This window comes from Schistocerca serialis, chromosome 9 (assembly GCF_023864345.2).
Source record: "Schistocerca serialis cubense isolate TAMUIC-IGC-003099 chromosome 9, iqSchSeri2.2, whole genome shotgun sequence".
Lineage (NCBI taxonomy): Eukaryota > Metazoa > Arthropoda > Insecta > Orthoptera > Acrididae > Schistocerca > Schistocerca serialis.
In genome coordinates, this window is record NC_064646.1 from 90,310,442 (window position 1) to 90,323,433 (window position 12,992).

At 41.2% G+C, this 12,992-nt stretch overlaps 1 protein-coding gene across 1 annotated transcript; it reads right to left on the reverse strand.

Moving 5' to 3' along the window:
- Positions 1-571: 571 nt before the first annotated feature.
- On the reverse strand, positions 572-12,789 carry LOC126418446 (cytochrome P450 6j1-like). Its single transcript, XM_050085211.1, has 8 exons — positions 12,746-12,789; positions 11,228-11,643; positions 10,067-10,191; positions 9,599-9,858; positions 7,843-7,945; positions 5,786-6,007; positions 4,049-4,300; positions 572-971 (listed from the first exon to the last, which is right to left on the reverse strand). The coding sequence occupies exons 2-8, from the start codon at positions 11,614-11,616 to the stop codon at positions 799-801; spliced, it is 1,524 nt and encodes a 507-aa protein (XP_049941168.1). The 5' UTR covers positions 11,617-11,643; positions 12,746-12,789; the 3' UTR covers positions 572-798.
- Between the last annotated feature and the right edge of the window lie 203 nt (positions 12,790-12,992).

Sequence of the window (12,992 nt, forward strand, 5' to 3'; positions counted from 1 at the left end):
GTTAATGCTTGATTCAGGTGTCTCTTTGGCATTCTGTATCAAGATTATGATCCCAATGTTTCTGGACCAACTGCGGTTAGTTTTTAGCAGTATTTTTTTAGCTCTTGTGGCGTCTTCCTGTGTTGCTCTTTCTGCCAGTGTTTCATTTTGCAGGTGAGATTCAAAAGGGTTAATGTTCCGTTTCTTTTCCGCAAATTTAGCTCTGTCAATTTATTTATTTTACCAGTATCATATGTCACTGTAGAAATGTTCGTGTGTTTCAGATTTCATTTTTATGCAGGTCGACCGACTTTACAGTTTTTTATACAGTTAGGTTTTTTCTTCAAACAGTTCGCACTGACGAAATCAACCGAAGGTGAAATTATTGGTTTGCTTGTTTGTTTTCTTACGAATGATATCGGTTCTCAAACACCTACGGTTTCATGTAAGTGATGTTGCTTTGATCTCAGTAGCACATTTAGGCTGTCAGTTCACATTCCCAGGTTCGAATAAACGATAACACCCACACAAGTAAAGGCTATTCACTTACACATGGTACAACTGAGGATGGAAACAGAGCGTGTAATAGGAATTTAACAGAAGCTTTTATTACAAAATGTCGTAGAAACATACATAACTGATAACAATACAATACTTGGATAAGGAGAAGTATCCGAATTATACTCACAAATAAATACTTGAATCAGTTATACTGTTTGGTTCAACATAGAAATACTGTGATCGCTCTGCCTATATGATAAAAGCATTGAGATTCCAGGTCAGTGATGTCGCAGCCTGAATCCTGCAGGCAGCTATCCTTTACAAAGAGGTGGGTTTCTTGAAGAGTAGGGACAGATTTACAGCTGGAGTTCCGACAAACCTTGATGGATGGTAACTCAAACTGGTAGGTGTGGAAGGCGCTGGGTGCACTTCGAAGTTGTTGAGAATGTGCACGAGAGCCACTTTCACCTGCATGTACGCGAGTCTCATACCTGGAGAGGCAAAACAACAGGGATATTCATAATAGAGAGAAAACATTACGTGACATATACAATGATAAGAACGTACGTACTAACGCTATTATAATGTGTTGCCTAGTCATAACAACTGAAATTTCATTAATCTCTGGATATGAGCTTACTAAATAACACTTAGTCAATTAAAATACATACGCACAGGACTCGAATTAAATAGATCTAGTCGATAGGTATAGCGTCCCAGACAAACGGACGGATAGCCACGGCGATTTATTAAGCATCACTACAACCCAGTGGGAAGAAAAGGAGTAGTAGAGGATCAGAGTACGAGAGCTGTACATCCCCTTGTTTTGTACCCATACCGAACCTATTACTGTCATGGGAGTTACTTTGTAGCATCTAAATTCACAATGACAATTTCCTACTCGAGTGACTCATCACTCCTTTATTCCTTAGTACTCTACACCTCGTGTTTATAACTGCCAGGGCTCGAACCCAGCTACTGGAGCCACCTTGGGCTGCCTTTGAAGGGGACCATACCTCTTGAAACATCCACAGACAACTGATAGCCCATGACACTAATAGATTATTCATTCGTCGTTTCTCCTCACTGTCTTACAAGTAGTTTTTTTAATAACTCAGTTCTTTGTGCGTTAATAGTGTTTGAATAGCACTGACTCCTCGTTTCACAAGACGTGAAATGTAACTGGGATTTAGGTTATCTACATTTTTTAGAGAAATAAGTTTTTAATTTAATACGTCCTGACTTTACTGATAAGGACCATTTTACAACTGGATTCAAAACACAACACGTCGCTCTTCACGGAGCAAAATCGACAGATGTAAAGGTCAGTTCCGGATTACCGCAAGGAAGTGCGGTAGGGCCATTATTGTTTAAAATGAATATAAATGATCTAGAAAGTGTCTGGTGCTTTTTTTAAGAGTGTGTGCTTATCTACAAGAAAGGAGCAAAGTCAGAAGAGAGTATCGATTTACAGAATGAGCTACAGGGGACTGATGAATGATAGCTTATCCTGAACATAAGTAAATGTGACGTATTGTGTATACACAGGAAAACATAGCCACTACTGTACAACCACACTATTGATGAGAAACTGCTGGAAACAGTAACTACCGTAAAATATCTGTAGGTAGCCGTCTACAGCGACCTTAAGTGGAATGACCCTAGCAGGAAGAGCAGGTGCTAGACTGAGATTCATAGGTTTGCTCTTCAATGTTCGAGCATTTTCCGAGAAGAGTCGGAGAATATATTTCCCCCTCCCACATAGATGTCACGTAATGACCTGGACCAGAATGTTCGAGAAATTAGAACGAATACAAAAGCTTACCGACAGTCATTCTTGCCATACGTGATCCACGAGCGGAACAGGATAGGAGGTGTTTGCTGGTGGGTCAGGGGGGGGGGGGGGAGGAAATCAGTTAGTGGTACCAGAAGTACGCTGCGTCACACATCATTAGATGACTTTCGAAGTATGATGTAGATGTAGAACTTGGTATCATGTGTTCATACCAATTTTTCTTTCACTAAAGCTCGTACTTGTCAGTGAAGGTAATATAAGAAGCACATGTTCGGGAATGATCTCAGTATTCAGGAAATATGAATGGAAAACCGAAATAATCGTAAAATACCTACAGGTAAACATTTCGAACATCCTAATAGGGAATGGCCACGCGGAACTATTGGTAGGAAAATCAAATGCCCTACGTAAACTGGAACAGTCACAATTATTCATAGCGGTATTGGTCTGGGGTACTTATTAGTTTGTGGTTCCAGAAGAGGAGATCAAATGAAGGGTGGCACACTTCCTCCTGCAAATCGTCCAGTGATGGAGAGGGCGCTTCTGGGATGCTGAACAAACTCCAGCGACAGGCGCTACACAAAAGGCTTTCCCTATCACGCAAAGGTTTACGAAACCTAAAGCCGTCGGCACACGGACCGTGCATCCGAAGGTTGAGCGTTGAGCGTGCCGAGTTTCTGACGTCATAGCGTGGTATAGCACGCTCGGGAATCTTTCCGAACGTATAGAGCAATATCTGGCATGTGAGGTACTCTGAGCGTGCGTCTGAGCGTTGACCAATGAGGTGGCACAACGTCACCTACGTCACAAGCACGCCGTCTCCCTTCAGTACAGAGTTGTGAGGCGCCATATTGGCATTCATTTCAAGCCTATATATGCCGTTTCTGAGCACCAGCAAATTGAGAATCACTGCAAAACCTGTTGTTAACTGTGTGATTTGATCCAATAAAATAATGAGAAACATCATATTCTTGGCAAAAGAATTATTGTAACTTGCGTATTACGAGAGTAAGCTATTTGAAGACAGCGGCACACCCAAAACGAATTGTTCTTGGTACAATTTATTATAATTAAATTTCAATTAGCAACATATCTACGATTAATGTTTTCAGCAATGGGTAGTACAATATGATTAGCTACAAATGAGGTGATGTTGGTGTAGCGTAATGGGCAGAGGGTTAGCTACGCTCTGCAATAAAAAACTGAGTGAATGTATCAATAACGAACTTCAAAGGGCGTCTGGGGACGTCCACCACTAACAATTGCAACGAACTATAACGATCAAAATGAGATTTAAAAAAATGGGTAGCGTCACTGTCATGTATTGATACTCTTTATGGCGGTGGTTCACATCTTGGCACTTACAACTTTTTTTTCCTAACATTCGCGTTTTTATAGGGTTCTGATACTTTATTATTAGTTTAATAGAAGTATATACTATAATATTTGATGTTATGTAAATATAAGTTCACCTTTTTCTGAGGGGTGACTTTGTTCGATTGGCTTAATGCCTCAATGTACAGGACAGCTTGCGCTACTTGTATAAAGATATTTTTCTGCTTTCTCTTTTACGCTTAGCAATTCACATGTTGAAAAGATTCTGCTACTGGGTAAGAACAGTGATCAAGTAAGACCCCAAAGCTTTACGGGGAGGACTTGAGATACCCTGTATAAAATGCTTTATGATTGTGTACCGTATACACGACAACACACTCGCGTTTCGTTCGACAAAGGCGCTGCTGGAAGCGGAAACACCAGTGTCTGGGTGCTCACCGAGGCACGTCCTGGGGCCCTCGCCGAACGGCATGAACGTGTGGCTCGGTCGGTCCCTGGAGTTCTCCTCCCTGAAGCGGTCCGGCCAGAACCTGAGCGGCTCCTTCCAGTACTTGGGGTCGGAGTGGAGACCGGCCACCGACACGAAGACCGCGGTGCCCTTGGGCAGCACGATGTCCGTTCCTTCTATCCTGTAGTCGCGAGACGCCTCGCGGTTCAGGAAATTCACTGTGGGGTACTTCCGCTGCGTCTCTGAAAACAAGAAAAGGTCGTGTTATTATCGAGGGGACCGACGTCTGCAATTCAAACTAAGTGCATGATAACAAGTGACGATCTGTTCGACTTTCTGCCCCTCCCCCCTTTTCTCTTTTTCCCAGTTTCCACTAGTCTTCTAACAATTGCAGTTTTTCCGTTGGAGGGACACAGTGGCGAGTTCCAGTATCTGTGCTGATCCTCCAACTAACCAGATCTGAAGCCGATCGAAAACATCTGCAATGTGGTTGAACGTAACATCAGAGATGATCGCTCCCTTCGCCGGAATTTACCGGAATTAGGTTACTTGTGTGTGCAGATGTTTTGCCAGTTGCCTCCAGCGGCCTACCGAACCCTCACTTCTTCCTTGCCACGACGCGTCGGTGCTGCTGTCCGTGCCCAAGGTGGAGACACCTGTTATTAGGTGGGTGGTCATAATGTAGTGGCTGATCAGTTTACACTGACAAAGCCATACGACATCATGACACAATTCTTACCCCGCCCCACTTTCAGATTTTTTCATTTTTATGTTAACAATTTAATTGTAGTAATGGATATGTACTTGTGAAGTCACACACGCCGCTCATTGCAGCTACACGCATACAGGACTCGCAGAAGCTCCACCTACCAGACGTGACCTAATTCTAGGGCCTCTACTCATAGGCCATAACAGCTATGCACATGGCATTCTTACGGTTTGCAGGATCCGATGCGACGTTTTATTCTAAATCTCATACATACACTAATCTTTCAGACGGGATACAACACATCGTTGGATCCACTCTCAAATGTGTGGTATTTTAAAACTTACAACACAAAACCTTATATTAGATAGCTACTACCTTTAAGTAACTATTTTATAAGGTGATTAAGTGGATGACATACATTTACTAGATAGAGTAAACGACTCCCACATCGACCATAGATAATATATGATTCTACGTAACTACGTTTCACTAAAATTATTTGTAAATATTTCCTACAGTTTTTATTCTGCAGTCATAATACGGCTCTACCATACAAAATGTCGAATTATTTCCTTATAAAACCGATGAGAAGAACTGTCGAAACCACGGTCAAGGTGTAATAAAATCATATGCTGCAAGTGGTTGGCAGTTATTTCCAATCTATCGTCTTTGTGTCTACGACACAGCTCGTACTTAAGTAAACAAACACATGAAGTTTTACTCTGCGTAATGTAATAAAGCATGTTATGAAAAACAACAGTAGTGAATAGTAATGAGCTATAGTCGTGTTGTAAGGTTTCCCCACATTGGTGATGAAGATTTTACAGTCAAATGGAAAAGCACGCAACAGGTCCCTAGATAACTTAATCATTGTGGCTTTTGATATCGAACAGCAGTGGTGCGGGTACACCAAAAACATTTTCTGTGTTGTGAAACATTTTTGGGGCATGCCGATAAACTAGTGGAAACATTTTTCAAGAAGATGACTTCAGGGTATGCGTTGCTAGGTAGCACCCACCACTAACGACGTTGGTGAGGTCCGTCATCTCGCTGACAGCCTCGTACGTGATGTGGCCGCCGTGTTTTCTCAGCACGTGGCGCACGTGCCGGCGCACCTCCTCCTGCAGACTCTGGTTCCACGCCAGCTCGAACAGGGCGAAGGCCAGCGTCGAAGACGAGTTGTCGAAGCCAGCAGCCAAGAACGACATCAGCTGGCCTGCGATGAGCTCGTTCGTCAGCTCTGTAGAAATATACGCCGTCACAGTCTAAGATAACAACTCTCCACTGGAGTAATAAACAATTTTTTAAATGAGACCATTGACTGTTTACTGGGAATGAATTCAAGGAAAATATTGTTTACCAGAATCGAGGAAGAACAGCACATCGTTTTGTTATGCAAAGAGAAGTTCGTGATGCTGCGTACAGAGACCTACTTTGATTGGTATATTCTTTTCGTTAGTTGTCGAAGTTACTTTCAGCAAATAAATATGGACATTAATTAACAGGCCTGTGATGACGGAGAAATTAACACCTCGATATTCAGATCCATGTACTATTACTTGTAAGCAACCTATTATCCACTGAAGAAGCAGCATTCGTAGTACATACTCACGACGAGGTTGAAAGGCATACGGATAAACACGCTGCTACATCCAAACTCTTGTCTGCGTCTCTGAGTGTGATTATGGCTCAACCATAAACGGACATGCCTGCCACGAGATTAGATGCCACCTTTCGGAGTCCAGGTGACATATTCCTACCTCGACACGCTAGTTAGAGAAGATGTTTTTCTGGACGACGAAATAAAAGCAAGTATTGACAAAGCGGCGAATACTTGGCAAGCTACGCACAAGGGTATGAAACAATAAACACCTTACGGGGACAACAAAAATACTCTTCTATCAAGGAAGCTTGCTGAGCACCATCTTGGATGCTGCCGAGATTTGGACATCGCATGCTAAACAAGAAGTCTAACTCCTTTCATCTACGGTGTTTAGGAAAAATTCCAGGCACAAGATAGAAGGACCATGTGACAAATGAGATGGTCCTGAATTCTGAGAAGCTACTGAGTACTTCCGCCACTGTTATGCAAAGTCGCCTGCTTTGGCCAAGACACTTAACATCGCACCGAACACCCCCGACATCTCCGACGCACACTACTCAGAGAGGCAGCACTAGACAAGGTACACCGTGGATGACCCGCACTGTGCTTTAAATATTGCCTCAAGCGCGATATGAACGCATTTAGTATGAACTGCGACAAGTGAGAAGAGCTTCCGGAAGACTGCAGCAGATGGAAAGAAACCGGTCAAGGATGGCATCAAGTTCCACGATGTCGCCTGGTGAATTTCCACGACGTGAAGATACTTGCATCTGCCGTTAGACATTATAGGCCATCGATGATGATGTTACGTGTCGTTGTGGAACCATTAGAAAAGGCCCTCGCCGAGTTACACTGGACAATCACTGTTAAGTATTGAACTCCGTAAAATTTCCAACTAATCTTAATAATATTTTCGTTTTCAAACGATAAAATCTTATTCCTTTTATGGCCTAATTAAACATCGTGGTAGATCTAAGGTAGACAGAAACGTAATCATGTAAACGTGTCTTCAAAGTTTGTCTTTTCTGTGGGTCCCGGGTTCGATTCCCGGCCGGGTTGTGGATATCCGCTACCCGGGGTACTGGGTGGTTGTCTGGTCCTCATCTTTTCATCATCATCATCATCATCATCATCATCATCATCATCATCATCATCACACCATCATCATCTTTCGTGACATTCGCTAGATTGGACTACGTCAAGAGATGGACTGCGTGAATGTTGGGAATTTGTACTGATGCTGATGATCACGCATTTGAGTGCCCCACAAACCAAAATTCATCATCACCGTATGTCTTTAAATTCATCATCACCGTATGTCTTTAGAAAATTCAACTCAGTTGGCTTTCTTCCGTGTTTAATATTTTAAATTATGTTATCGATTTGGGGCGTAAACTGCTCTAGTCATAATTATCACCTCGAAAAAATCAAACGGCCATCTTAAAATTTGAGGAAACAGATATTCTACTTACTGAGTTGTTCCTTATCGCCCTCTGCCTGTTCTTCCTTAATTTTCGTGAGCATGTCAATTACGTCGTTCCGAACAATGCCCGTTTCCTTCCGGTGTTCTATCAGCTGTGGACAAAAGATGTGTGTTAAAAGAACTAGTTTCATTAGACCCTAGGAAAAAATAGAGAACATAAAATGAATATTTTATTTATGAGTAAAGTATTAAACCAAGTTAAATTCATTTATTTTACAGTGGATATCACCGTGATGCAGATGTGAGCCTAAATATGCCTCCTTCACGGTACCGGTAATAAGTGTCTTACTAAACTTGGGAACGCACAAAATTAATTGCTATCATTAAATCTGTTAAAACGTTCATGTTCGTGAACAGATAAAAAAAACACGTCTTACTTAAGAAGTTGTTTAATATTCACATCAAGTTGTGGTAATGAATTTTATTTAAATTAACTATTTGTTAGCGGAAGTGCGCGAAATATTTCTTGTAGTTTGCTTTCATATCACTCATGTTCTCTATAACTACCTTTGTAGTATAAGATGCAATTTAGTTTCCGAAGGATCTTCGCGGATGCACACTACCGAAATTTGTCTTCAGAATTTTCCTTTTGCTCTCATCTTGTGACTCTTACTCACCATTCGTATAATTTGCAGAACTTTTCTGCAGAGTAAGAATCTGACATGGAATTAAGAGATACTTCTTCCCGGACACTCTATTTTTCCATCTACGGTTTTCTTAAGGCATCTCTTAATTTCCCATGGTATAGAAAACGATTAATCAAGTCATCTGATCACTCGTATACTTAATAATGCATCTAGACATTGGCTTTTAGACAAGTCGTAAGGCAACGCCTAGAAAAGGTATATGAAGCCTTTATGTCTCCTTACTCATTACATATACACACCACAAAAGTTGCCAAATAGTAGATTCAAGCACAGTACTTTCAAATCAGAGGATCAATCACCGTCAAACTCTAAGAGACACAACAGACCAAGAACTAACTTTATATGATCCTCAAATAATACTATGTCCACGGACATATACGCCACGTTATGACCTCATTTTGAAGCTGAATTCAATATCCTTATGAACACAAAAATATCGACATTTAATTACAAACAAGTGCCAGACCTGAACATTATCTTTGCTACATAAAAACCAGGGGCTGGTATAAGAATCTCTACGTTTATAATTTTCCCCCTCATATATTACCTAAGTAAATGACAACTTTACCGCTGAGTCATTTGATCCCATTTTACTGAACTACATATAGTGCGCACTCCTCCATCTCCGATTAAAATCTAGTCCCTGTGCGTTGAATAGACAGTCGACTATGGAATACCCTGTGTCACCACATATGATGACCAACTTATTTCTCCACTTCCGACATCAAAACACTTGACCTCTTGCCCTTGTAATTGTAGCTTAGCCTTTATTTCTCATTTTCTTTCAGTACATTACTGATTGTGGTCGTTTACACCAAAAAAGTTGTGCTAGCTTTATTTAAATTTTTCCTTACCACTTTCTTCTTCTACTTCGAGTTTAGTTTTCATTGTATTATTTGTATTTCAACGAAATAAGAGAAATCAACATTTTTACCGTCATACACTAACTCTTACGTAAAAATATATTCAGGGTACAACACATCGATTCCGATGAACTTCGAGTTACTGTAGACAGCACCCTTAATAAGTACGACAAATAAATGCTGCAGTCCTTTTGTATGGTTAGTATTTAAGTGAATCTGAATGGTTCATGCGTACCTTAACTGTGTTTTGTACAAAGAAGTCCTCTACTTTCTTGCTGCCAAGTCGGATGCGGAGTGTGGACAGGATCTGTGGAGCGAAGAACGCCAGCGTGGTGACGATCCTTCCAACGACGGTATCTCTCAAGATTCCCTGCACGTGCTCTCGCAGTGGAGACTTTGGGTTCTCGAGAGAATTAGCGTCGACCCCCAAGAAGATGGAGCAAACCGCATCCGTCGTATAACGGCCCATGACGTCCTTCAGTTCAACTGCTATGCCTAAAGCACAAATACATCACGTAGTTCACAAATCTATGCTTATTGCCGTTTACCATTAAAACTGAGAAGAAAACGATAAATTTATGGGAATGGTTGTAAGTAAAGCTATACTACAGGGAAGGTGTGAAGTGTCCATTAGCAACAAATATTTATCTGTTTCATTTAAAAATACGTATAAAATTTTTTTCTGAACACAAGGAGACCATACCTTTTGAGGCTGCGGAATCGAGGTGATGGGCAAGTTTCTGTCCAGTTTCGTTCACTAGGTGAAACATGAGCTTCATTTTGCCAGAAGTGAATGCTGGGGATAGCACAGTACGTAGTTTCCTCCACCTGAAACAAAACAACAAAATCTTGTTTTTTTTCTCATGTGGTGGCTTAGCGTACCCCAGTTAAAATATTTAGTCCCGTCTTATAAACCTAAATAACTTTTCCCTTACTGTTGGTCCAACAAATGGGCGTTCTGGCGTGTTATTAAAATTCTGTCTAACTGTGAATTAAACATAAGCTTCCACAAATGTCTTGGGACTTGTGTTGAACAGGTATAGCTGATGACAGATTACCCAATAATACACATAAATACGGCAATACTTTATAGATGCCTGCTGTTGTCCCACATTTACCACAGCTCAAAATTTGACACAACTGATGAAACATTTTAGCATTATATTAATTTTCTTTGGGCAATAAATGTCTTAAAATGAATGGTCGAACAAGTAAGTATTTATAGTAAAAAGCGACTATATCAAAAATGTAATAAAACTAAATGACAGGACTTTAGTGAAACTAGAATGACTGTGTGCACGTGAGCTATACATATTAGATACGCTAAAAATGTTAGAGAGAAAATCGTAAGGAATGAGAAACGAGATTTGAAATATAAGAAGAATTATTTAAAAAAATTACTGGAAACAGTAAGGAAAAGAAAATTAATATTTTTCGGAGTTTTATGTAGAATGAATAACAGTACCCTGACAAAAAGATCTTTATTTATCCCTCGGAAAAATTAACAAGTTGAATCCTGCAAGCTATGGCAAAATGCAAAATAAAAGCGAAGGAACAGCAGAAAGAAGTTGGGTAGGATTGTGTTAGATTTATAGGGATTACAACGCAGATGCAGTAAGAGAACAAGTGAGAAGTACTCTTAAGACAGAAAAAATAGCCATGATGGAAAAATAGCGGAAAAGAAAAAATGCGAAGGAATTGGAATTATTCTTCGGTACTTACCCGGCAAAAACAGAGAGAGAAGGAAAGGAGGGAAAAAAGTAGAGGGGCGTGGACATCTTTTACTCTGAAAATAGTACAAGTTTTGAAAATTTTCATCTTTGCACACAGTTCCTGCTGTGTGTCTGTTCTCTAAGATACTCACCCTGCGCCATGTTGGCCAAAAAGAGACGTGGCAATGACCGGATCAGTCGCTGGGTCGATCTTAGCATTGGTTGCGTAGAATGTGGAAAAGTCTGTGCTCATGATGCGTCCTATGAGAGCGGGGTCCTTCACCAAGAGGATGGGCTTGTCGAACGCGAACATGCCCATGAAGGGAACATTTCCGGCCTTGCGGTAGCATTCGAAGACTGGTTCCCCCATGTGCTTCTGGCCGATCACAACGCTACCCATGTTGCCAAAGTAAGGTGTGGGCTCCATGTAGGGGATTCCCAGCTTCTTCCAGTAGTTGAAGTTCCGCGTCGCGTACCAGTAAAGCAGAGGTACCAACAGCAATGCAGCATCCAAAAGCCAACTGCCCGTCACTAGCGTCATGACGTGGATGTTTTATAATTTCAGCACCTAGCAGCAACCATATAACATTAGCATTAAACTGTAACTGTTGTAGATCTGAGAAAACTGTAGATTAGTGTTATAAATCATCACATCATTTTGGTATAAATCAGGATATTGAAGGTATCTACATATACATGACTACCCTACAATTCACGCTTAAGTGTTTAGAAGAGTGTTCATAGGACCAGTTACAGAATATTTGACAACCATTGCACTATCTAACAGCCCACTAAAAAAATAAACACTTGAATATTTTTGTGTGACATCTGATTTCTCGTATGTAATAAGTATGGTCGTTTCTCCCTATGAAGGCGAAAGTAAAGTAATTTTTTCATGTTCTAAGGGGAAAGTCGGCAGTGTAAGTTTTGAAAACATGTCGCCTCAAAGGGAAACGCCTTTGTTTTAAGGATTGTTATCCCAGCTCACATATCCATAACACTCTCACCTCTAGTTCACGCCATTTCTAAACGAGCTACCCTTTCTCTAACTTTTTCATAGTCCTCCATCATTCGTATCTTGTGAGGAACCTACACCACGCAGCACTACTTCAGAAGACAACAGACAAGTGTGTTGTAGGCACTGGAGTGCACTGCGTCTTCGGATTTTTCTGCCTATAAAACGCAGCATTGGTTAGCCTTCTCCATAAACGGTAAATGATTCTGTAGTGTCCTTTGAACACATCGGTAATACGTCAGAACTGGAGCCAGTCACATGACTTATGAGAGGGAAAGTCGTCGGCGTATGAAGAGAGAATATGTCGTAAAAAAGATGTGCTGCTGATCACAGGTTTGTTGAAGACTATATCAGAAGTTGTGCATAAGGGCAACTAACGCACAGGAGAAGCAAAATTTGGAAACCGACGCTGAAGTGTCTGGGGCATACTGGCTAAAATGTTTGAACTATAGAGGTAAAATCACAAACTATGTTGACTTGCTACATGCTATTTGTACGTGATATTGACTCATGGTGCATTTAATAAATAACATTACATGTGGTATAAGAAGCAGCCGATTTCGTTACTTTGAGCATGGGACACTTGCAAGAGAGGAAAATTAAAAATGTAAAAGTGTGATGACAGAGTAATGAAAGACACAGTTAGGAGACTTACCAACTGGAACAGCTCTGGTGAGGGATCCTCCCTGTGCCGAGTTGCCACAGATCACTGGTCTTTATGTACCGTTTTGCAGCAGCTGATACTCCCCACTCCTCGACAACGCTGCATAACGCTGCCACAGTGACGAAGCGTGTCTGATGACCTGTAGCACGGCGCATATGTGAAGGTCACGACCCCAGCAAAGCTCTTACGACAGCCGCTGTGCCAGAATTTCACCGAAAGAATGCCTACACAGTAGGAA

Bases quoted from the DNA above. Each gene is read 5' to 3' on its own strand.
- LOC126418446 (XM_050085211.1), bottom strand. From the start codon at position 11,616: ATGACGCTAGTGACGGGCAGTTGGCTTTTGGATGCTGCATTGCTGTTG. The intron at 10,192-11,227 runs GTGAGTATCTTA...GTTTTGTTTCAG, and splicing joins TTTGGCCAACATGGCGCAGG to GTGGAGGAAACTACGTACTG. The intron at 7,946-9,598 runs GTACGCATGAAC...TTTTGTCCACAG, and splicing joins TTGTACAAAACACAGTTAAG to CTGATAGAACACCGGAAGGA.